At 44.0% G+C, this 26148-nt stretch overlaps 1 protein-coding gene across 1 annotated transcript in view; it reads right to left on the bottom strand.

Annotated features, from left to right (window-relative positions):
* Positions 1–1498: 1498 nt before the first annotated feature.
* The window catches only part of LOC111974117 (transcription factor 25 (basic helix-loop-helix)), a 42717-nt gene continuing 18067 nt past the window's right edge, over positions 1499–26148 (bottom strand). The window contains exons 11-18 of the mRNA XM_024001701.2: positions 23091–23196; positions 22815–22974; positions 22566–22653; positions 14098–14256; positions 12662–12752; positions 11916–11995; positions 6820–6895; positions 1499–2746 (exon numbers count right to left, since the gene is read on the bottom strand). Of these exons, the coding sequence (XP_023857469.1) occupies positions 2579–2746; positions 6820–6895; positions 11916–11995; positions 12662–12752; positions 14098–14256; positions 22566–22653; positions 22815–22974; positions 23091–23196 (928 nt within the window). The 3' untranslated portion in view covers positions 1499–2578. The remainder of the gene's footprint in view (positions 2747–6819; positions 6896–11915; positions 11996–12661; positions 12753–14097; positions 14257–22565; positions 22654–22814; positions 22975–23090; positions 23197–26148) is intronic.

The raw sequence follows: 26148 nt of genomic DNA, 5'->3' as shown, positions 1-26148 counted from the left end.
CTTACTCTCCTTGTTGTCCTGGTCTGCTTCTGGGTTCTACTTTAGAGAACCGTGACAAAAAGAGTCCAAGTTATTGTCCTTGAAAGACTATCTGGCAAAAGTAAGAGACCATCCCACTTTTACTTTACTACATTCCTAAAGAAAATAATGTACTTTTTACTCCATACATTTTCCCTGACACCCAAAAGTACTCGTTACATTTTGACAGGAAAATGGTCCAATTCACACACTTATCAAGAGAACATCCCTGATCATCCCTACTGCCTGACTTGGCGGACTCACTAAACACAAATGCTTTGTTTGTAAATTATGTCAGTGTGCCCCTGGCTGTCCGTCAATAAAACATTTTTTTTTTGCCAATTGTGCCATCTGGTTTGCTTAATATAAGGAACTTGAATTGATTTATACTTTTACTTTTGATACTTGAGTGCATTTTAGCAATTTCATTTACTTTTGATACTTAAGTTTATTTAAAACAAAATACTTTGACTTTTACTCAAGTAGTATTCTACTCTGTGACTTTCACTTTTACTCATGTATGACAATTAAGGAGACAACTGGGAGACAGAACGTTTGGTTGAAAATAATATAGAATATTCTCCCCAAAATGGGGAGCGTAGCCAGCTAAAGAGGACACATGGCATCTTGAATTCATGAGAAATTACTGAATACAACACACCACGTTTCAACGAATGAAGTTAATTCTGAATATCATAAAGCTTCGGTGGACAGATACTCCGTTAGAAACAGGTTAGCTAAGGTCACCAACAAGAAGATCAAAGCAATGTTGTCAAAACAACTTTTGACACCCACGACACCAGACAGAGAGAGAGTGCTCATGAATGCAGGGTGGCAATATATGACTAATAAATATTCTGGTCATTGCAGGGTCATAAAAGGACACTAGGGAGAGGGATAGACTCAGTCATTTCCCTAGTAAACTGATATTGGAACAAGCACCAATAGAACATATGTAAGACTCTCTATTGCAGGGCTTCCCAAACTCGGTCCTCGAGACCCCAAGGAGTGTCCGTTTAGTTYTTTCCCCTAGCACCACACAGCTGATTCAAATCATCAACTAATCATCAAGCTTCGATCATTTGAATCAGCTGTGTAGTGTTAGGGCAAAAACCACGTGCACCCCTTGGGGTGCCAAGGACCAAGTTTGGGTAACACTGCTCTATTGTAACGGGAACCTGAGAGGCAGTGTCCTCAGATTGAGTAATGGCAGATGCATTAGCAACAACTGACTAACTGGTAGGTGTTATCTGATATGCAGTCAATCTTCTCAGCATCAAAGACTTCAAGATAAGTGAAAGGACATTTATTTTTGGATGGTAGACACAGATAGCCTTGTTATTTCTAGACTGATTACCACTAACCGTGCAGCGAACACTCATGATCAGGCGGCTTGGGAGGCTAAGACACAGAATGAACCTCCTATTGGCCTGGAAAGAGATTAATTATGAAATAGAATATATTTTTACTCAAGTCAATATTGAACCATATGCACAGCAAGTTTATTGTCTTTACATTAGCTTGTGTGATAAATGATTTCTAAGCAGAGTATTTACAGTAGTGGGTTGGATGCAATCCCTTCCTGATATTAACAGATGACTTGGGCCAGGAGTTTTTCCTGCCAACGTGACCTCATTGGGACCAACTTCGGGCCCTAGTTAAGAAACAGCCTAGAATTGATTTCAGGTAAGGTCAAAAATAACTGTTCAAAGAGAATCACAACAGAAAAATATCCTGATCAGTTTAAATTTAATCCTCAAAATCAGWTAGAATTTAAAATGCTGTTGTCTTAGCAATAATGAACAGGGTTAATTGGGAGTCGAAGTTAAAAATGAAAGTTGTGGCTAATATTAAAAATGGAATAAGAAGTTAAGTCCATTTGTTCCACTCATAAGGTGTATTACTGTATAATTCGGACTTTTATCAGACACTCATTAACCTTTAACCTGACTCTCATCAACCCATATGGCAGTAGACTGTCAATGCGTGTACGACGTTGAGTTGCTAAGACAACACCATAGGGATTTATTCAATCATAAACGATTCCACTTCAGATATACTGTAGCAGTAGGGCATCATTATCCTTCTGATGAAACACAATATTCATGTTTTTGATAAGCAATGTTCCTTTAAAAAAGATTTAAAGAACAACTGAAAGAGTTTTTGTCTTGATGAACGCAGCCTCCTGATCTTCTAGATCAGTAAGAACAACTGTTCTGAGGAAAGAGAATGGGACAACATGAGGAAGGAGAGAGGGCTGATGGACTGACTGACTATGACAGGAGGAAGAGGTGATACTACTGTGCCTATCAGAAAGGGAGAGTTGGTTTGATGTTTGGGTCATATAGATGACCTGCCATTTCTTTCTTTAAGGTTACAGTACATCTGTTATTGCTACCCTCACTGAATCTATTCCCTCACTCACTCTTCATCCTCCTACCACCCTGCTGTACTCCATCTCCATTCATCTTAATCAACCTTTAATTTTCTTCTATGCATTCCCATCTCTATGTACCCCTCCCTCAAGTCTCACTCCACCTCTCTCTGTGTCCTCCTCATCTCAGTCCCACTCCCCCTCGTCTCTGTCAGGGTTGTCCTCTCTAGGTGGCTCCTGAAACTGGATGTTGGCCAGCATGTCCCTCATGGCCAGCATCAGACGATTTACTTCCTGGTTCAGCTCCCGACCCGCCTGAGCTACTTCCAGGTCGTCCTGCGGCATCGGCTCACCCTGCAGAGACAGTGACTAGAGAGTGAGCAGTAATTATAATCATCACTGAACATGACAATACGGAAGTGTGTGTGTGTATACAGTACCTTCGGAAAGTATTCAGATCCCTAGACTTTTTCCGCATTTTGTTACGTTACAGCCTTATTCTAAAATGGAATAAATTGTTTTCCCACTCATCAATCTACACACAATACCTCAAAATGACAAAGCAAAAAAAGTTATATATTTTTTTGTGTAAAAAAAGAATGAGAATGATGGAGGCCCATGTGTTCTTGGGGACCTTCAATGCAGCATAAAATGTTTTGTACCCTTCCCCAGATCTGTGCCTCGACACAATCCTGTCTCGGAGCTCTACGGACAATTCCTTTGACCTCATAGCTTGGTTTTTGCACTGACATGCACTGTCAACTGTGGAACCTTATATAGACAGGTGTGTGCCTTTCCAAATCATGTCCAATCAATTGAATTTCCCACAGGTGGACTCCAATCAAGTTGTTGAAACATCTCAAGGATGATCAATGGAGGGGCCTCCCGAGTGGCGCAGTGGTCTAAGGCCACTAGAGATTCTGAGTTCGAGTCCAGGCTCTGTTGCAGCCGGCCGCGACCGGGAGACCCATGGGGCAGCGCACAATTGGCCCAGCATCGCCCGGGTTAGGGGAGGGTTTGGCTGGGCAGGGATATCCTTGTCTATTCGCGCACTAGCAACTCCTGTGGCGGGCCGGGCGCAGTGCACACTGACCAGGTCGCCAGGTGTATGTTGTTTCCTCCGACACATTGGTGCGGCTGGGTTCAGTGTTAAGTGGGCATTGTGTCAAGAAGCAGTGTGGCTTGGTTGGGTTGTGTTTCGGAGGACGCACGGCTCTCGACCTTCGCCTCTCCAGAGTCCGTACGGGAGTTGCAGCGATGAGACAAGACTGTAACTACCAATTGGATACCACGAATTTGGGGAGAAAAAGGGGTAAAAAAAAAAGGATGATCAATGGAAACACGATGCACCTGAGCTCAATTTCAATTCTCATAACAAAGGGTCTGAATACTTATGTAAATAAGGTATTTGTTCTTATTTTTTTATAAATTTGGAACAACAATCTTTTTTTATTATGGGATATCGTGTGTAGAAAATGTATTTAATCAATTTTAGAATAAGGCTGTAATGTAACAAAATGTGGAAAAGGTCAAGGGGTCTGAATACTTCCCAAATACACTGTATGTGTATGTGTWGCTTAAATTCACCAGGAAAAGCACAATGCCATTTCTAAAGAACACCACATTATTCTCTCCTGTCTCTCTCAGGTTCAAAATGTTTCAAACGTTGCAATAAGGTATCACGCGTAAACAAATTATTTTTAAGAGACAAACAGGACCTTTGTACGAGCCTAGGTGACATACAGTATGTCAGTGTTTTGTGTCTAAGTGTTTCGGGACTTTCACACAGAACATCCATTTATTAGATGCATTTCCTTTCCAACACTCTGTGATCATGGGCTGACTTCATTTTCCACACCTAAATTGTGATTTCAGACCTGTTGGATAACACTGTAGCTATTCTAGTGCAATAAAACAACTGCAAGCAGACTCTCTTCCTCCTAAACTGTCTCATTCTTATCCTAATTGCATCTCTTCCTCTTCCTAATCAGATAAGTCTCAAGATGGTTTAAAACTCGCTGCATAAAAACGCTGGGCATTGGTTAAAACGCTGGGCATGTATGCTTCTGTTGGTCAGTGGGTGTTTTTGGAACTTGCATGGCCAGTTGTGGCACAGGAGGACCTGAGGACACTGGAGCTACCAGGTTGGTGGTCCACATTAGTGTTTATCTTTACAATTAGCCACATGTCCTCTGATCACTAGCATGGATAGCTACACTCCGAACTAGCATGGGCATTGGAGTGAGTAAAATGGGACACRATGTTTGCTTCCTTCATTTCACGTTGCATCCCACTGCACAAGGTTACATGGCAACACACTGCCAGTCAGTGTGAGACACCTCATCAAATGTAAAAATCACTCCCACACATGTATACTGTCCATTGATGTGTTGATCATGTGGATCTTTTTTATATAGACAAATGAATGTTCTGAAGTAGGTCAACGTGACGAGAGACAATGTGGTGTGTAAATATAGGCTATCCTCTGGTTGCTGGTGCCAAGCTGCTGAGTGCTTATCCTCTCCTCTCCAGGGGTGTTTGTCACCGTCTGTCTCTTGTGTTTCACMCTGTGTCACACTGCCCACTCTTTACCTCCTCTCCACTCTGCCTGAGAAGCATGGGGAAATGGGGCGGACAGTACATGCCCTCCTCGTTGGTTGCCATGGACAACACTGAGTCAGAGAGGAATCAAGACTCTCTCTTGAAATACAACAGTTGTCTGTTCTGCTTCAACAGGACTCAAGTAACGCACCATTAAAAACAGTGCATCAAAGAGAGGCGATGTTAGCCAATCCATAGCAGTAAACTGTTTCAAATCAAGTTAGACCATACAAAACACGGAGTATATCAAGAGTTCTTGTACCAAAAGCCAAGTTTGCCTCGTCATCCTGTCTCCACGATCTGTGCTGTATCAAATGATAAAGCCAAACTTTGTTCGGCCTCCGATGTCTCGTCACAAAGTGTTGGTTGTAGATCGTGATCAGATTGTATTAGCGGAAATCAGATAGAGGTCAGAGTCAGACACTACATAACATCATCAACGGGTCAACATTGCTCGGACCTGTCCAAAACGCGCCAGCAAACACTATTTCAAGACAAGAGCATGTTCTTCATGGGCCATATTGGTTAGTTCCAACAGAGGAACCCGTTTTTCTGTGGCAAAGTTGCGCTACTGTAGACTTAATGTGGTTAAGCTGCAGTAGATCTAGTGGAGTAGGAAGCTACTCAGAAGCACTTTCTCAGGCTTGGCCACAGCACAAATAGGCATGAAATGAGTCGTATGGTTAATCCATTCAGAAACCTCCAGAGGGTTAGGGAATAGCTACCCAAACTCCAGCTAATCAATGTTCCCTTCCATCCTGTCAGAACCCTATGATCCAACAGTAGCCCAGGATGTCTCCATTAGCTCAGCTCAACAGTAGCCCAGGATGTCTCCATTAGCTCATCCCAACAGTAGCCCAGGATGTCTCCATTAGCTCAGCCCAACAGTAGCCCAGGATGTCTCAATTATGCTCGCCGCAACCAGTAGCCAGGAATGTCTCCATTAGCTCATCCACATAGCCCAGGATGTCTCCATTAGCTCAGCCCAACAGTAGCCCAGGATGTCTCCATTAGCTCAGCCCAACAGTAGCCCAGGATGTCTCCATTAGCTCAGCACTCCCACAAATGTAAACCAAAAAGTTTAGAGATGATTATGATGATGTCTCATCCCGCTGACCGTGGCCTTGCAACAAACTGGGCTAGTGTACGTGAGGAATCTGGGAGCTCTGAGGAAGAGACAGACCAGGTTCTCTGACTCTCGGGACACTTTATGAATGTTTTCATTGTCTGCTGCAGCAACGTGCCAATTGAAGGATCCTGTGATCTTTCTAATCTCTTTTTACACTCTTCCGTGTGTGGGGAGGTCATATGCCTCAACAGCTGATGTTCCCTATTGGTCTCCCATTGGGAAAGGCACGGTGGAGATGCTAGCTATATTATCATTATAAGGCTGTGTTTCCCATCCCATCTTATTCAAGGTCCCTGCCCTATGTTAAAAAACACAGACACACACACACACAGGCACACATTAGTGGGTTTATGAGGTCATTAACGGAAGATGGGATATTGGGGTCAAAGAACAAGCAGTCATGATGTTCTATGAAGCAGGGGACCTTTTCTTAGATTTGCCACGCTTGGGGGCATGCAGCTCTGACCTCAGGGACCACAGTGTCTGCTGATGTCCTCTTCTTCCTCTGCTACCCCTTTGTCAAATCCATATCCATTAATGTCACTGATTGGAATCAGAGTTTTCCAGATCTAAATAATCAGGCACGGACTTGAATGAAAGAACCCAAGCCATCTGCCTGACACTACAGCTCCTGAGGACCATGGTTGCATACCCCTGGTCTACTGTAGCTCACCCTCGGCCTAGCTCACTCACTTACCTGCAGGTTGAAGTTTGGCAGCAGAGAGCGGAAGAACAGTGACAGGGTGCTCTCATTGGAGGCTCCCAMACTCTGCCTGCAAASACAAAGACAAGTGAGAAAGCTAACAAGATAACACAAGCATGCAATACATTTCTCACACWCTTCTGCTGATAAGGATTCTCCCATGACCATAAATTATATCAACCATCATATACAGTGAGGTCCATGTTTTGTTGTTTTTGCTCTGTACTCCTGCACTTTGGAATGTGTACATAGTCAGAGAACCAAAAGTATTGGACAAATGTACTTATATGTGTATTAAAGTAGTCAAAAATGTAATATTTGGCCCCATATTCATAACATGCAACGACTTCAACAAGCTTGTAATACTACAAAATTGTTGGATGCATTTGCAGTTAGTTTTGGTTATGTTTCAGATTATGTGTGCCCAACAGAAATAAATTATAATGTATTATTAACCATTCCAAAAATGTGTCACTTTCCAAGTACTTYTGGACMTCACTGTAGATCATTATAAGTAGGTCCAATAGTTTTTCTGAACCCAAAGAATGCTCTGCTTTTATGTTGCGGTTACAGATCAGTGCTAAATTGTAACCATTAACCCCCCACCCATTAATGAAAATCATTACTTCAACCACTTACACACCCCCAGTTCTTTATCAATCAAAACACTTCTCCGTGACCATGTTTGTAAAGCTTGTATGGAAAAAGCAACCATCAGGAAGAAATAGTAGGGCTGTCCTCAGACATGGGTGTGCTGTCATTCTAAGTAGTTCTCACCAGAGATCATCAGGACAGGGTACAGTATGTACAGTGTGCTCCACACAACAGACCTCAGAACTTTAGGTCTTCCCAACTTAAAACAAATACTACACTTTCTCTTGACTAGGGGTCAATTTGTCATGTTTTTAGTTATCACCGTATTCACCTCTCTGATGGTTTGATGCCTCCCTACCATCCACCACTGACCCTGCGGGTTAACAGCTACCACAAGACGGGAGGAAAGATGCCTCACTCAGGAGCCAACAACACTCCTGTAACCACATGCTATTTCAGAGAAACTGATAACAACGAGAGGGGAGAAGAGAGAGAGATTGAAGAGAGGGATAGGTGGGAGGGAGAGAAAGAAGGGAGGCAGAGAAGGAAGGGTGTGTCAGGGATAGACCATCGAGAGGAGAGATGCAAGCCATGTGAAATCAAGGCTACTCTTTATGCCAAACTTACATCAATGGCGTTTGCCACCATTGGCAAAGACAGAGAGAGGGTTAACTCACCTCCCCYGGTCTACATAACCGTGTGCCTTCCAATGTCCACACTACTGAACATTATAAATGGATCACCACCATCCCCTAATATACCTTCATTAGAGATCCTCAATGGAGTCAGTGGCCAGTGGGCCAGTCAGTCTTAGGTAGACTGAAACAAACCCAGCTTTATTGGTTCTGCTTAGGAAAACACAAGCAGATACTGTCCTGACTCTTGGTTTTCAGTCCAGAGGCACCAACAGGATTGCTGATCCAAGTAGACATAGAGAAGAACCTAGCGATCTGAAGGAGCCWCATTCTATAACTAGCTAAAGTGCATTCGGAAAGTATTCAGACCCCTTGACTTTTTCCACAAATTGATTAAATTCATTGTTTTCCTCATCAATTGACATACTATACCCCATAATGACAAACCAAAAACAGGTTTAGACATAAACATGTAAACCTTCTTTACACAAGTATTCAGACTCTTTGCTATGAGACTCGAAATTGAGCTCAGGTGCATCCTGTTTCCATTGATCATCCTTGAGATGTTTCAACAACTTGATTGGAGTCCACCTGTGGTAATCTCCATTGTGGACATGATTTGGAAAGGGCACACACCAGTCTATGAAATCCCACACCGTTGACAGTGTACGTCAGTGCAAAACAAGCCGAATGTCAAAGAATTGTCCGTAGAGCTCCGAGACGGATTGTGTCGAAGGCCAGATCGGGGAAGAGTAACAAAACATTTTCTGCCAGCATTGAAGGTCGCCAAGACACATGGGCCTCGCATTTCATTCTTATATCTTTTTTTTTTACACACAAAAATTTTTAAAAAATTGCTTTGTCATTTATGAGGTATTTGTGTAGATTTGAGAGGAGGAGAAAATATTTATTCCATTTTAGAAAAGGCTGTAACGTAACAAATGCGGAAAAAGTTAGGATCTGAATTACTTTCCCGGAAGTACTGTATAACACACAACTTCCGTATGTGTCATGGCTTGATGATATATAATTACTGCTCACTCTCTTAGTCACTGTCTCTGAGGGTGAGCCGATGCCGCAGGACGAACTGAATAGCGTCAGGCGGGTCGGGAGCTGAACAGGAGTAAATCGTCTGATGTGGCCATCAGGACATGCTGGCCAACATCAGTTAGGAGCACCTAGAGAGACAAAACCTGACAGGATTTGTCGAGCCACAGATCTGGGAAGTACCAAACATTTCTGCAGCATTGAAGGTCCCAGAACACGTGGCTGCATATTTCCTTAAATGGAAGAAGTTTGGAACCACCAAGACTCTCCTAGAGCTAGCCGACCGGCCAAACTGAGCAATCGGAGGAGAAGGGCCTTGGTTAGGGAGGTGCAAAAACCCGATGGTCCTCTGACAGAGCTCCAGAATTCCTCTGTGGAGACAGAAACCTTCCAGAAGGACAACCATTCTGCAGAACTCCACCAATCAGGCTTTATGGTAGTGGCCAGACAGAAGCCACTCCTCAGTAAAGCACATGACAGCCGCTTGGAGTTTGCCAAAAGGCACCTAACGACTCTCAGACCATGAGAAACTAGATTCTCTGATCTGATGAAACCAAGATTGAACTCTCTGGCCGAATGCCAAGTGTCATGTCTGGAGGAAACCTGGCACCATCCCTACGGCGAAGCATGGTGGTGGCAGCATCATGCTGTGGGGATGTTTTTCAGCGGCGGACTGGAGACTAGTCAGGATCGAGGAAAGATGAACGGGCAGAGTACAGAGGCTCCTCAATGAAAACCTGCTCAGAGCGCTCAGGACCTCAGACTGGGGCGAAGGGTTCACACTTCAACAGGACAATGACAAGACAACACTGGAGTGGCTTCGGGGCAAGTTTATGAATGTCCTTGAGTGGTCCACCAGACTGGACTTGACCCGATGAACATCTCTGGAGAAACCTGAAAATAAGCTTTGGAGCAACGCTCCCATCCAACTGACAGAGCTTGAGAGGAGCAGAGAAGAATGGGAGAAATCCCCAAATACAGGTGTGCCAAGCTTGTATCGTCATACCCAAGAAGACTCAAGGCTGTAATCGCTGCCAAGTGCGCTTCAACAAGTACTGAGTAAAGGTTCTGAATACCTATGTAAATGGATTATTTTAGTTAATATTTGAAATACATTTCAAAATGTCAAAAAACAGTTTTTGCTTGCATGAGGTTTGTGTGTATTGATGAGGAAAATAGATTAATCAGATTAGAATAAGACTAGCGTAACAAAATGTGGAAAAAGTAAAGGTGTGAATACTCTTCCGAATGTACTTTTGTATATCCAGTTGAAGTCGGAATTTTACATACACCTTAGCCAAATACATTAAACTCAGTTTTCACAAGTTCTGATTTAATCCTAGTAAAATTTCCCTGTTTTAGGTCAGTTAGGATCACCATTTATTTTAAAAATGTGAAATGTCAGAATAATAGTAGAGAGAATGATTTATTTCAGCTTTATTTCTTTCATCACATTCCCAGTGGGTCAGAAGTTACATACACTCAATTATATTTGGCAGCATTGTCTTTAAATGTTTAACTTGGGTCAAACGTTTCAGGTAGCCTTCCACAAGCTTCCCACAATAGTTGGGTGAATTTTGGCCCATTCCTCCTACAAGCTGGTGAACTGAGTCAGGTTTGTAGGCCCCCTTGCTCGCCACACGCTTTTTAATTTCTGCCCACAGATTTTTCTATAGAATTGAGTCAGGGCTTTGTGATGGCCACTCAATACCTTGACTTTGTTGTCCTTAAGCCGTTTTGCCACAACTTTGAAGTATCTTGGGTCATTGTCCATTTGGAAGACCCATTTTGCGCCAAGCATTAACTCCTGATTGATGTCTTGGATGTTGCTTCAATATATCCACATAAATTTCCTGCCTCATGATGACATCTATTTGTGAAGTGCACTAGTCCCTCCTGCAGCAAAGCACCCCCCAACAACATGATGCTGCCACCCCCGTGCTTCACGGTTGGATGGTGTTCTTCAGCTTGCAAGCACCCTTTCCCCTCAAAACATAACGAGGTTATTATGGCCAAACAGTTCATTTTTGTTACATCAGACAGAGGACATTTCTCCAATAAGTACGATTCTTGAACCCATGTGCAGTGTTGCAAACCGTAGTCTCGATTCTTTATGGCGGTTTTGGAGCAGTGGATTCTTTCTTGCTGAGCAGCCTTTCAGTTATGTCGATATAAGACTCGTTTTACTGTGGATATAGATACTTTGTATCTGTTTCCTCCAGGATCTTCACAAGGTCCTTTGCTGTTGTTCTGGGTTTGATTTGCACTTTCGCACCAAAGTACGTTCATCTCTAGGAGCCTTTGCTGGTCTTGGCTGATTTCTTTTGATTTTCCCATGATGTCAAGCAAAGAGGCACTGAGTTTGGAGGTAGGCCTTGAAATACATCCACAGGTACACCTCCAATTGACTCATATTATGTCAATTAGCCTATCAGAAGCTTCTAAAGCCATGACATCATTTTCTGGAATTTCCAAGTTGTTTAAAGGCACAGTCAGCTTAGTGTATGTAAACTTCTGACCCACTGGAATTGTGATACAGTGACTATAAGGAAATAATCTGTCTGTAACACAATTGTGGAAAATTACTTGTGTCATGCACAAAGTAGATGTCCTACCGACTTTCCAAAACTATAGTTTGATAAAGAAATTTGTGGAGTGGTGAAAAACTAGTTTTAATGACTCCAACCTAAGTGTATGTAAACTTCCGACTTCAACTGTATTGTGTGTACTATATTAAAAACCTGCACTGGTACATACCTTGCCTTGCACAAGATATGTATAATGACACAAGTTAGGACATGTTTGGAGGGTTACCTCTCAGGCCGGGTGTATGAGGCCACTGAGTCCAGCGGGGGGAGAGGATCGAACCCCATCACCGACTGAGTGGTCACCTCCTGGGAGAGAACACACACAATTCACCATTACAGTAAACATATTGAAGGCCTATCCTCACTAACACTGTTACTGATGTAATTGTCAKGCAYCCAAAACATCAACGTTGATCTTGTTTGTGTTATGAGGACCTCTCGATGAGGAKGTCCAATCATTATATTTGATTGSGTTCTTCATGGAACCAATAAGGAAGCCGTATGCCAGTKGTTAATTMYCTCTTTSAACTAGAGGACTACATTCTYAGCATAATTTGGCATGCTCTGTACTGTAGYGGTTGTGTRTGTGTACGCTACTCTCMTGCAAACCACATTTACTCTGTGGGACRTTTCATGTTATAMASATACAGGATATASAKTGTACAGAATGAATGAATACAACCATTCATGATCATGTGATAAAGCAGTAAGGAAATTATACTATGATTAGATAAGTCACTCTATTCCCCTATATACTGTGTGCTACTATTGACCAGGGTTATGGCTGGTCAAAAGTCATGCAATATAAGGGGAAAGGGTGCTTTTTGAGACACAGACATAATAATAGAGTAAAGCTGGTTGCCAAATCCGTTTCTGATTTAACAAACAACATGACAATGAATGACTGGGCTAAATCAGAAACAGAACTGGTGGCCAGGGTATAGTAGAGTGGCTGTTGCCTGAGGCTCTCACCAGCGGTAGAGTGGAGGTGGCCTCTTTGATTTCAGACAGGATGACGTGGCGATGGATGTTTAGGGGGGCACTCTGGTACCTCTGCTTCCTCCTAGGGGGGTGGAGGAGACAGGAGGGGAAACCAAARTCAGAGACACATAGGCCGGGGCCTCCCGAGTGGTGCAGCGGTCTAAGGCACTGCATTGCAGTGCTTGAGGCGTCACTACAGCCCCGGGTTAGATTCCAGGCTGTGTCACAGCCAGCCGTAACCGGGAGACCCATGAGACGGCGCACAATTGGGCCAGCGTCGTCCAGGTTAGGGGAGGGTTTGGCCGGCCGGGATCACAAAAACGTGGTAACAGTACAAAAACTATATAATAATAATAATAAAATAAAAAAGAGACACATAGGCTATGATGCTGCCACCACAATACTTGAAAATACAGTGGGTTTCACTCTGTGTTGTGTTGTATTGTATTGGACTCAAGCCTGTCATTTTTTATTTAGGCAAAAAAGCACATTTCTTTGCCGTGTTGTCATGCAGTATTACTTAACGGCCTTGTTGCAAACAGAATGAATGAAGTGGACTGTTTAACACCGGCTTCATTCTTTTCACATTGCCATACATGACAGATATGTGGAGTGAATGCAATGTAGTTTATCCTCTGTATTTTCAAGTTATATGCTTGCAGCATCATGTTATGGTTATGCTTGTCACCTGCAGGAACTTTGATCCAACTTTGTCAGGATCAAAATAAATATGAAAGGAGCAAAGCCCAGATAAAAAGTTAGAGGAAACCCTGTCTCAGTCTTCTGAACACATAACCCTGGTATAGTTTTATATTTCAGCAGGACAATTAAACAAATTGTAATGCCGTAATTGTAATGCCAAGAGGTGTTGAGTGTTCCTGAATGGCCCAGTCTCAGTCCTAATTTAAATCTGCTTGAAAATCAGAGACAAGGTTTGAATATTGCTGTCCATCAATGACTTCCAATCAAATTTAATGAGCTTGAGAAATAAAAAATAATAATTAAAAAATGTATATATGTTGCCCTAACATTTGTGCAAAGTTGGTAGATTCTTATTCCAAATGTTTTACAGCTGTAATGGCTGCCAAATGTGCTTCCACCAAGTAATAACCCTGGGGTGTGAAGACATACGCAATCCAGACATCTTAATTATATTTTATTAATTTGGAAAATGTTCTATAATTTTTCTTTCACATTGGAAATGTGGAGTAGAACAATGATAGAAAAACAATCTAATGTAATCTATTTTTGTATTTCGTTTTAAGGCAGCAAGCTTGGAATCCACACTGAACATTGCTCCAATGAATCAATKAATATTACTTATTAAACAGAAATACTCAGGATAGAGGTGAATGGGGTAAMGAGGAACAGTTTGGGCGGTTGGAAAGGTAATAATGCCAGTGGTCTMGAGTCCAAGGGRCTCTTACTTGTTTTGGCAGTCCTCCACCAGAGGGTCTTTAGTGTCGACTCGTCGTAACACCTCCCTCACACACTCCTCCAGCCACAGCAGGACCCCTCCCTCCCTCCACAGGGTGTGCGTCCGCCCCACGTACAGAGATACCAGTTCAGCCAGGGCAGGAGACTGCCTAGAAAGAGGGAAAGAGATGGGAAAAAGGAATAATTAAATTTGTCACTCGAATACAATTTCATGACAATAAATGATGATTCAATTCCATTAGGCTGACTGACACAGAAGAGGTGCATATAGGGAAGACATGACAGACAGGGAGACATGATTCCATTAGGCTGAGTAAAATGGCGGCAGAAGAAATTACAGCAGTTTTACGAGCGCCCAACCAATTGTGCTATTATGTGTTTTTTCCCACATGATTTGTAACTTATTTTGTACATAATGTTTCTGCCACCGTATCTTACRGCAAAAAAGAGCTTCTGGATATCAGGACAGCRATCACTCACCTCGGATTAGACAAATATTTTTCTTCAACAAGCAGGACGCACAGGATATACTGCTAACAGTATATACATACCCGTTATGCGCAAGAGAAAGAGACGCAGGTACAGAGGACACAGGGCGGGGTGCCTCGTAAGGATCCGCAGAAGGCGAGTGTGAAAGCTGCCGTTACCGTCAATATACCTCGTCAACGTACAATCATTGGACAATAAATTAGACGAGGTACGATCACGAAAACCCTACCAACGGGACATCAAAAACTGTAACATCTTATGTTTCACGGAATYGTGGCTGAATGATGACATGGATATTCAGCTAGCAGGATATTCTTCCGATTGCATCGAGGACGTCGTCCCCACAGTGACTGTACGTACATACCCCAACCAGAAGCCATGGATTACAGGCAAAATTCGCAACTGCTAAAGCTAAAGGGTAGAGCTGCTCTTTCAAGGTGCAGGACTCTAACCCGGAAGCTTATAAGAAATCCTGCTATGCCCTCAGACGAACCATCAAACAGGCAAAGCACTAATACAGGGTAAGATTGAATCGTACTACACCGGCTCCGACGCTCCCACAATGAAATAGGGTGCAGGCCAGGCAGCAGGCTGTTAGCCAGCCTGCCAGCTAGTGGAGTCTGCCACTAGCAGTCAGTGTTAGTCAGCTCAGCTATCCCATTGAGACCGTGTCTGTGCCTCGACCTAGTTGGGCAAAACTAACATGGCCCTTAGCAATCTCACTAGGATAAAGACCTCCTCCATTCCTGCCATTATTGAAAGAGATCATGATACCTCACATCTCAAATAAGGCTACTTAATGTTAGATCCCTCACTTCAAAGGCAGTTATAGTCAATGAACTAATCACTGATCATAATCTTGATGTGATTGGCCTGACTGAAACATGGCTTAAGCCTGATGAATTACTGTGTTAAATGAGGCTCACCTCCTGGTGAACTGAGTTTCTAGTCATGAAATCTATGCAGCCTACTCAATCACTTTTTATAGCTACTGTTTACAGGCCTCCTGGGCCATATACAGCATTCCTCACTGAGTTCCCTGAATTCCTATCGGACCTTGTAGTCATAGCAGATAATATTCAAATTTTTGGTGATTTTAATATTCACATGAAAAAGTCCACAGACCACTCCAAAAGGCTTTCGGAGCCATCATCGACTCAGTGGGTTTTGTCCAACATGTCTCTGGACCTACTCCACTGTCACAGTCATACTCTGGACCTAGTTTTGTCCCATGGAATAAATGTTGTAGATCTTAATGTTTTTCCTCATAATCCTGGACTATCGGACCACCATTTTATACGTTTGCAATCGCAACAAATATCTGCTCAGACCCCAACCAAGGAGCATCAAAAGTCGTGCAATTAATTCTCAGACAACACAAAGATTCCTTGATGCCCTTCCAGACTCCTTCTGCCTACCCAAGGACGTCAGAGGACAGAAATCATTTACCACCTAACTGAGGAACTCAATTTAACCTTGCGCAATACCCTAGATCAGTTGACCCCTAAAAACGAAAAACATTTGTCATAAGAAACTAGCTCCCTGGTATACAGAAAATACCCGAGCTCTGAAGCAAGCTTCCAGAAAATTGGAACGGAAAAGGCGCCCAACCAAACTGGAGTCTTCCGACTAGCTTGGAAAGACAGTACTGTGCAGTATCGAAGAGCCCTCACTGCTGCTCGATCATCCTATTTTCCAACTTAATTGAGGAAAATAAGAACATCCGAAATTTCTTTTTGATACTGTCGCAAAAGCTAACTAAAAAGCAGCATTCCCCACATATAATAATAATTCATGAACTTCTTTGAGGAAAAGATCATGATCATTAGAAAGCAAATTACAGACTCCTCTTTAAATCTGCGTATTCCTCCAAAGCTCAGCTGTCCTGAGTGTGCACAACTCTGCCAGGACCTAGGATCAAGAGAGACACTTAAGTGTTTTAGTACTATATCTCTTGACACAATGATGAAAATAATCATGGCCTCTAAACCTTCAAGCTGCATACTGGACCTACTCAACTAAACTACTGAAAGAGCTGCTTCCTGTGCTCGGCCCTCCTATGTTGAACATAATAAACGGCTCTCTATCCACCGGATGTGTACAAACTCATCAATAAAAGTGGCAGTAATAAAGCCTCTCTTGAAAAAGCCAAACCTTGACCCAGAATATAAAAAATCGGCCTATATCGAATCTTCCATTCCTCTCAAAAAAAATTGAAAAGGCTGTTGCGCAGCAAACTCACTGCCTTCCTGAAGACAAACAAGGTATACGAAATGCTTCAGTCTCGTTTTAGACCCCATCATAGCACTGGACTGCACTTGTGAAGGTGGTAAATGACCTTTTAATGGCATCAGACCGAGGATCTGCATCTGTCCTCGTGCTCCTAGACCTTAGTGCTGCCTTTGATACCATCGATCACCACATTCTTTTGGAGAGATTGGAAACCCAAATTGGCTACATGGACAAGTTCTGGCCTTGTTTAGATCTTATCTGTCGGAAAGATATCAGTTTGTCTCTGTGAATGGTTTGTCCTCTGACAAATCAACTGTACATTTCGGTGTTCCTCAAGGTTCCGTTTTGGGACCAATATTGTTTTCACTATATATTTTACCTCTTGGGATGTCATTGAAAACATAATGTTAACTTTCACTGCTATGCGGATGACACACAGCTGTACATTTCAATGAAACATGGTGAAGCCCCAAAATTGCCCTCGCTAGAAGCCTGTGTTTCAGACATAAGGAGTGGATGGCTGCAAACTTCTACTTTTAAACTCGACAAAACAGAGATGCTTGTTCTAGGTCCCAAAAACAAAGAGTTTTCTGTTGAATCTGACATTAATCTTGATGGTTTACAGTCGTCTCAAATAAAACTGTGAAGGACCTCGGCGTTCTCTTGGGCCCTGATCTCTCTCTCTGGACCCTGATCATATTACTCCAGTGCTAGCCTCCCTACACTGGCTTCCTGTTAAGGCAGAGGCTGATTTCAAGGTTTTACTGCTAACCTACAAAGCATTACATGGGCTTGCTCCTACCTATCTTTCCGATTTGGTCCTGCCGTACATATCTACACGTACGCTACGGTCACAAGACGCAGGCCTCCTAATTGTCCCTAGAATTTCTAAGCAAACAGCTGGAGGCAGGGCTTTCTCCTATAGAGCTCCATTTTTATGGAATGTCTGCCTACCCATGTGAGAGACGCAGACTCGGTCTCAACTTTTAAGTCTTTACTGAAGACTCATTCTTCATGGGTCATATGATTGAGTGTAGTCTGGCCCAGGATGTGAAGGTGAACGGAAGGCTCTGGAGCAACGAACCGCCCTTGCTGTCTCTGCCTGGCCGGTTCCCCTCTCTCCACTGGGATTCTCTGCCTCTAACCCTATTACAGGGGCTGAGTCACTGGCTTACTGGTGCTCTTTCATGCCGTCCCTAGGAGGGTGTGTACTTGAGTGGGTTGAGTCACTGACGTGATCTTCCTGTCTGGGTTGTGCCGTGGCGGAGATCTTTGTGGGCTATATCGGCCTTGTTCAGGATGGTAAGTTGGTGGTTGAAGATATCCCTCTAGTGGTGTGGGGGCTGTGCTCGGCAAAGTGGGTGGGGTTATATCCTTCCTGTTTGGCCCTGTCCGGGGGTATCATCGGATGGGGCCACAGTGTCTCCTGACCCCTCCTGTCTCAGCCTCCAGTATTTATGCTGCAGTAGTTTGTGTCGGGGTGCTAGGGTCAGTTTGTTATATCTGGAGTACTTCTCCTGTCTTATCCGGTGTCCTGTGTGAATTTAAGTATGCTCTCTCTTATTCTCTTCTTCTCTTTCTTTCTCTTCTCGCAGGACCTGAGCCCTAGGACCATGCCTCAGGACTACCCGGCATGATGACTCCTTCTGTCCCCAGTCCACCTGGCCGTGCTGCTGCTCCAGTTTCAACTGTTCTGCCTGCGGCTATGGAACCCTGACCTGTTCACGGACATACTACCTGTCCCAGACCTGCTGTTTTCAACTCTCTAGAGACGCAGGAGCGGTAGAGATACTCTTAATGATCGGCTATGAAAGCCAACTGACATTTACTCCTGAGGTGCTGACTTGCTGCACCCTCGACAACTACTGTGATTATTATTATTTGACCTTGCTGGTCATTTATGAACATTTGAACATCTTGGCCTGTTTATAATCTCCACCCGGCACAGCCAGAAGAGGACTGGCCACCCTCATAGCCTGGTTCCTCTCTAGGTTTCTTCCTAGGTTTTGGCCTTTCTAGGGAGTTTTTCCTAGCCACCGTGCTTCTACACTGTATTGCTTGCTGTTTGGGGTTTTAGGCTGGGTTTCTGTACAGCACTTTGAGATATAGGCTGATGTAAGAAGGGCTATATAAATACATTTGATTTGATGTGCGAGGGCATGCAAACTATTACAGACTACAAAGGGAAGCACAACCGCGAACTGCCAGTGACACGAGCCTACCAGACGAGCTAAATCACTTCTATGCTCGCTTCGAGGAAGAGCAACACTGAGGCATGCATGAGAGCATCAGCTGTTCGGGCGACTGTGTGATCACGCTTTCCGTAGCCAACGTGAGTAAGACTTTAAACAGGTCAACATTCACAAGGCTGCGGGGCCAGACGGATTAGCAGGATGTGTGCTGACCAACTGGCAGGTGTTCTTCACTGACATTTTCAACTTGTCCCTGATTGAGTCTGTAATACCAACATGTTTTAAGCAGACCACCATAGTCCCTGTGCCCAAGAACACTAAGGCAACCTGCCTAAATGATAAGACTCTCAGACTCATGTCCATAGCAATGAAGTGCTTTGAAAGGCTGGTAATGGCTCACATCAACACCATTATCCCAGAAACCCTAGACCTACAATTTGCATACTGCCAAAACAGATCCACAGATGATGCAATCTCTATTGCCACTCCACACTGCCCTTTCCCACTGGACAAAAGGGACACCTACGTGAGAATGCTATTCATTGACTACAGCACTCAACACCATAGTACCCTCAAAGCTCATCACTAAGCTAAGGATCCTGGGACTAAACACCTCCCTCTGCAACTGGATCCTGGACTTCCTGATGGGCCGCCCCAGGTGGTGAGAGTAGGTAGCAACACATCTGCCACGCTGATCCTCAAACTGGAGCCCCTCAGGGGGACGTGCTCAGTCCCCTCCTGTACTCCCTGTTCACCCACAACTGCGTGGCCAGGCACGACTCCAACACCATCATTAAGTTTTCAGACGACACAACAGTGGTAGGCCTGATCACCGACAATGACGAGACAGTCGATCGGTAGGAGGTCAGAGACCTGGCCGGGTGGTGCCAGAATAACAACCTATCCCTCAACGTAACTAAGACTAAGGAGATGATTGTGGACTACAGGAAAAGGAGGACCGAGCACGCCCCCATTCTCATCGACGGGCTGTAGTGGAGCAGGTTGAGAGTTCAAGTTCCTTGGTGTCCACATACCAACAAACTAGAATGGTCCAAACACACCAAGACAGTCGTGAGGAGGGCATGACAAAGCCTATTCCCCCTCAGGAAACTAAAAGATTTGGCATGGGTCCTCAGATCGTCAAAAGGTTCTACAGCTGCAACATCGAGAGATCCTGACTGGTTGCATCACTGCCTGGTATGGCAACTGCTCGGCCTCTGACCGCAAGGCACTACAGAGGGTAGTGCGTACGCCCAGTACATCACTGGGGCCAAGCTTCCTGCCATCCAGGACCTCTAACCAAGCGGTATCAGAGGAAGGCCCTAAAAATTGTCAAAGACCCCACCCACCCCAGTCATAGTCTGTTCTCTCTACTACCGCATGGCAGGTGGTACTGGAGCGCCAAGTCTAGGACCAAAAGGCTTCTAAACAGCTTTTACCCCAAGCCATAAGACTCCTGAACAGGTAATCAAATGGCTACCCGGTATTTGCATTGTGTCCCCCCAACCCCTCTTTTACGCTGCTGCTACTCTCTGTTTATCATATATGCATAGTCACTTTAACCATACCTACATGTACATACTACCTCAATTAGCCCGACTAACCGGTGCCCCCGCACATTGGCTACCTAGACTATCTGCATTGTGTCCCGCCACCCACTAACCCCTCTTTTAGCTACTGCTACTCTCTGTTTAACATAGTATTTGATACACTGCCGATTTTGCAGGTTTTCCTACTTACAATGTAATTTTATTCATAGGTACACTTCAACTGTGAGATACGGAATCCAGAAAATCACATTGTATGATTTTTAAGTAATAATTTGCATTTTATTGCATGACATAAGTATTTGATCACCTACCAACAGTAAGAATTCCAGCTCTCACAGACCTGTTAGTTTTTCTTTAAGAAGCCCTCCGTTTCTCCACTCATTACCTGTATTAACTGCACCTGTTTGAACTCGTTACCTGTAATAAAGACACCTGTCCACACACTCAATCAAACAGACTCCAACCTCTCCACAATGGCCAAGACCAGAGAGCTGTGTAAGGACATCAGGGATAAAATTGTAGACTGCACAAGGCTGGGATGGCTACAGGACAATAGGCAAGCAGCTTGGTGAGAAGGCAACAACTGTTGGCGTAATTATTAGAAAATGGAAGAAGTTCAAGATGACGGTCAATCACCCTCGGTCTGGGGCTCCATGCAAGATTCAGCTCGTGGGGCATCAATGATCATGAGGAAGGTGAGGGATCAGCCCAGAACTACACAGCAGGACCTGGTCATTGACCTGAAGAGAGCTGGGACCACAGTCTCAAAGAAAACCATTAGTAAAACACTACGCCGTCATGGATTAAAATCCTGCAGGCAAGCAAGGTCCCCCTGCTCAAGCCAGCGCATGTCCAGGCTCGTCTGAAGTTTGCCAATGACCATCTGGATGATCCAGAGGAGGAATGGGAGAAGGTCATGTGGTCTGATGAGACAAAAATAGAGCTTTTTGGTCTAAACTCCACTCGCCGTGTTTGGAGGAAGAAGGATGAGTACAACCCCAAGAACACCATCCCAACCGTGAAGCATGGAGGTGGAAACATAATTCTTTGGGGATGCTTTTCTGCAAAGGGGACAGGACGACTGCACCGTATTGAGGGGAGGATGGATGGGGCCATGTATCGCGAGATCTTGGCCGACAACCTCCTTCCCTCAGTAAGAGCATTGAAGATGGGTCGTGGCTGGGTCTTCCAGCATGACAACGACCCGAAACACACAGCCAGGGCAACTAAGGAGTGGCTCCGTAAGAAGCATCTCAAGGTCCTGGAGCGGCCTAGCCAGTCTCCAGACCTGAACCCAATAGAAAATCTTTGGAGGGAGCTGAAAGTCCGTATTGCCCAGCGACAGCCCCGAAACCTGAAGGATCTGGAGAAGGTGAGTACATGGAGGAGTGGGACAAAATCCCTGCTGCAGTGTGTGCAAACCTGGTCAAGAACTACAGGAAACAAATGATCTCTGTAATTGCAAACAAAGGTTTCTGTACCAAATATTAAGTTCTGCTTTTCTGATGTATCAAATACTTATGTCATGCAATAAAATGCAAATTTAATTACTTAAAAATCATACAATGTGGTTTTCTGGATTTTTGAAGTTGAAGTGTACTTTTGATAAAAAATTACAGACCTCTACATGCTTTGTAAGTAGGAAAACCTGCAAAATCGGCAGTGTATCAAATACTCCCCACTGTATATGCATAGTCACTTTAACCATACCTACATACTACCTCAATTAGCTAGACTAACCGGTGCCTGTATATAGCCTCGCTACTGTATATAGCCTCGCTACTGTTATTTTTCACTGTCTTTTTACTGTTGTTAAAAATAAAAAAAACGTATCTATTGCTCACCTAATACCTATTTTTTACTTAAAAATTGCACTGTTGGTAAGTAAGTAAGCATTTCATTGTAAGGTCTACACCTGTTGTATTCGGCGCATTGATATAGGAAAGACATGAAAGACACGGAGACATGATGCCTCGGTTGAAGCAGATGTTTTACCCCAACTGGCTTCTGGGTCCAAAGAAGTCATGTGACGATACTGCAGCATCTGGCTGCACTGTGCACAGGTCCAACAGAGGCATCAACACTGGGGAATACACAAACAAACAGATATCAGGCATAGGTCTCTTTCTGTGTGTGTGTGTGTGTGTGTGTGTGTGTTTTATATAAGCATCCATGGTGGAACACATTCTGACGGCTGTCCCTCTCAGGCCTGTGCATGTGTGTATGTGTGTGTGTGACTTTAACCTCCAGGGAACATGATGAGAGCGTTCTGCAGCAGCAGGTCAGCCTTGTCTTTGAGCCTTTCCCTCTGCTCTGACTCAGTCTGATCCTCCTGACTCAGGTGGAAGTGGCTCAGAGCCACAGAGAAGGCAAAGTTTGGCAACTGGGACAGGTTTCTGTGCACCTGGGAAACACACACACACAGGAATCAGACAATACACACACCACACACAGAAATCAGACACACTGGTATGAGGTCACACACACACAGGGAAAATCTTGCACACACACTCGTCTCACCTCCCAATCCTGGTATAGCCGGAGGAGGAAGTTGTACTCTCGTGAGCGCAGGGAGAGGAAGTCAATGAGCAGTAGCATACAGAGRGGATCGCTGTCGGGGTCCAGACTTGGGAGAAAAAGGAGATGACGGAATAAAACACACAACAGCTCCTCTTCTTCAATGAATACTTCATTCAGTTTCGTCTACATAACTAAGACCACATAACTATTATATAAATAAACATTACATAAATAAAATAAATGGTTTCTTTATTAAAAGTGGACCCATGACAACCCGTGACCAGAATCTGTGCCATTGCTGGAAACACTCAATATCCTGGGGATCCTAAATACAGTGACACTATACATMATGGAAATGGAGGCACTGTGCTTTTACTGGTATTTCAAGCTTTATCCACTCGTATTGCTGCAGGTAGAAAATCCTAGGAAATGTTATTTAATTGACACTGTCTCCAATCAATCAATGTCTGGTTGTGCGTGTGATATTATTATTTACTATAACTTGGCATGGAATACTATTTGTAGATCAGTGATTCTACACCTTATTTTGCTCAAGCTGATCCTCTCCAACAGACTTGGAAGATGTAGCTGTAAATTGGGGTCAGTTAAAGGGGAGATTCAATGAAACCAAMCATGGAAATACATTGTATGTAATTCGGGGGGTAGCCCCAACAGATTCAAACCCGGATCCAGCGACTATAAAGTCATTACCTGTTGGCTTGACAGTCACTGGATCTGGGTTTGTGGATCCGCGTTTGAGTCCCGGTCTGGGCTACCCTCCAATTTTGTTACATTGGTGTCAGAAGTGGGATTGGTGCACATTAGGCCATCCGAGCGGCGTGTACTCGTGAGGGACTAGGCATAGCTTGGGGACACACTCTCCCGAAGGAAGGGGGTAGTGAAGCAACCATAACCCAACACCTAGCGAGCTCGTCAAGAGGTTCGGACCTCTTGGAGTAACAGGTTAAGGGCTTGGCAGTCGCTGGACCTGGGTTCGAGTCACGGTCAGATATTGATTGGAGACAGCTTGTGTCAATTAAATAACATTTCCTAGGATTTTCTACCTCCATCAACACTATTGGATAATGCTGGAAATACCGGTAAAAGCACAGTGYSTCCATTTCCGCAACAAAAAGCAGGGCCCTATATGTGGTATATGACAGAGCTGCTGCGGGCGGCAGGGCTGTTCATCTGGTATTCCTTTCAGTCATCTACTGAAGCAGAGATAAGGTCCTCCTGATCATAACACAGCAGGCCTGAGAGGGACAGCTGTCACAATGTGTTCCACCATGGATGCTTATACAGAGCAGACACACACCACCGTGAGGGGAGGAAGCCAGTGTTTGACGGAAATCATAGATAAACACTGAGTGTACAAAACTTTAGGAACACCTTCCTAATATTGAGTTGCACCCGCTTTTGCCCTCAGAACATCCTCAATTTGTCAGGGCATTGACTCTACAAGGTGTTGAAGGGTTCCATAGTGATGCTGGCCCATGTTGACTCCAATGCTTCCCACCGTTGTGTCAAGTTGGCTGGATGTCCTTTGGGTGGTGGACCATTCTTGATAAACCCAGGAAACTGTTGAGCGTGAAAAACCCAGGGACCTACGACCATACCCCATTCAAAGGTACTTAAATATTTTGTCTTGTTCATTCATCCTCTAAATGGCACAGATACACACTCCATGTCTCAATTGTCTCAAGGCTTAAAAATCCTTCTTTAACCTGTCTACTCCCCTTCAATAAATTACATCAATAAGGGATCATAGCTTTCACCTGGATTCACCTGGTCAGTCTATGTCATGGAGAGAGCAGGTGTTCATAATGTTTAATACACCATGACCACCACATCCTAGATAAGATAAAGGCTAAAGGGCTAAGACACAGGGTCGAGGCAGATGAATGTGTAGYAATAGCCCTTCCATAGTGTGTGGACTGTCCCATGGGTGTTGTACTGTCATACCGCTTAGCCAGGTTTTTATGACCAGTAATGGATCCATTTAGAGGAGTCATTCCTGGGTAATATATAGAAATCTGACTTGGATTTATGTTTGTTTAGTTGATATGAAGTGTGGTAAGACCTTTATTATGATAATATATGAGAAGGAATCTTTATAAGAGGACATTTTAGAWAACAATTGGGATCGGGCACAGATTAGCAAAGCGCAGCCTTTGTGCCATTTAATAAACTACAAATATCACATCATTAATATATTTTATTTAAATTGTTTGAACAATCTGTTTTTTATATCCACTACATGACCAAAAGTATCTCAAACATCTCATTCCAAAATCATGGGCATTAGCATGGAGTTGGTCCCCCCCTTTACTGCTTCAACAGCCTCCACTCTTCYGGGAAGGCTTTCCACTAGATGTTGTAACATTGCTGCAGGGACTTGCTTCCATTCAGCCACAAGAGCATTAGTGAGATCAGATCTTAGGCTTGTGTGYGGCTGCTCTGCTTCAGCACTTAGCGGACCTGTTCTGTGAGCTTGTGTGGCCTACTACTTTGAGGCTGAGCCGTTGCTGCTCCTAGACGTTTCCACTTCACAATAACAGTAATTACAGTTGACCGGGACAGCTCTAGCAGGGCAGACATTTTATGAACTGACTTGTTGGAAAGGTGGCATCCTATGACGGTGCCATGTTGAAAGTCACTGAGCTCTTTCAGTAAGGCCATTCTACTGCCAATGTTGGTCTATGGAGTTTGCATGGCGGTGTGCTCGGTTTTATACACCTGTTGCAACATGCAACAATTTCAAAGATTTTACTGAGTTACAGTTCATATAAGGAAATCAGTGAATTGGTAAAAATGTATTAGACCCTAATCTTTTAAATGCACACATTTTGTCTTTATCTGCACTGTTTGTCTTTCAATTGGCTTTTTTTGTCCGAATAAATAGCACACGTTGTCCGTCGCTGTACTTCTTCCATTATGCGATTCTCACCTTCCCTCCACCCCTGACACCTAGGGTGCGCACACACACACACACACACACACACACACACACACACACACACACACACACACACACACACACACACACACACACACC

Source organism: Salvelinus sp. IW2-2015, linkage group LG15 (genome assembly GCF_002910315.2).
Source record: "Salvelinus sp. IW2-2015 linkage group LG15, ASM291031v2, whole genome shotgun sequence".
NCBI lineage: Eukaryota > Metazoa > Chordata > Actinopteri > Salmoniformes > Salmonidae > Salvelinus > Salvelinus sp. IW2-2015.
Note: the sequence above shows the minus strand (reverse complement) of the source record. Positions and strands in the feature narration are given on the sequence as shown.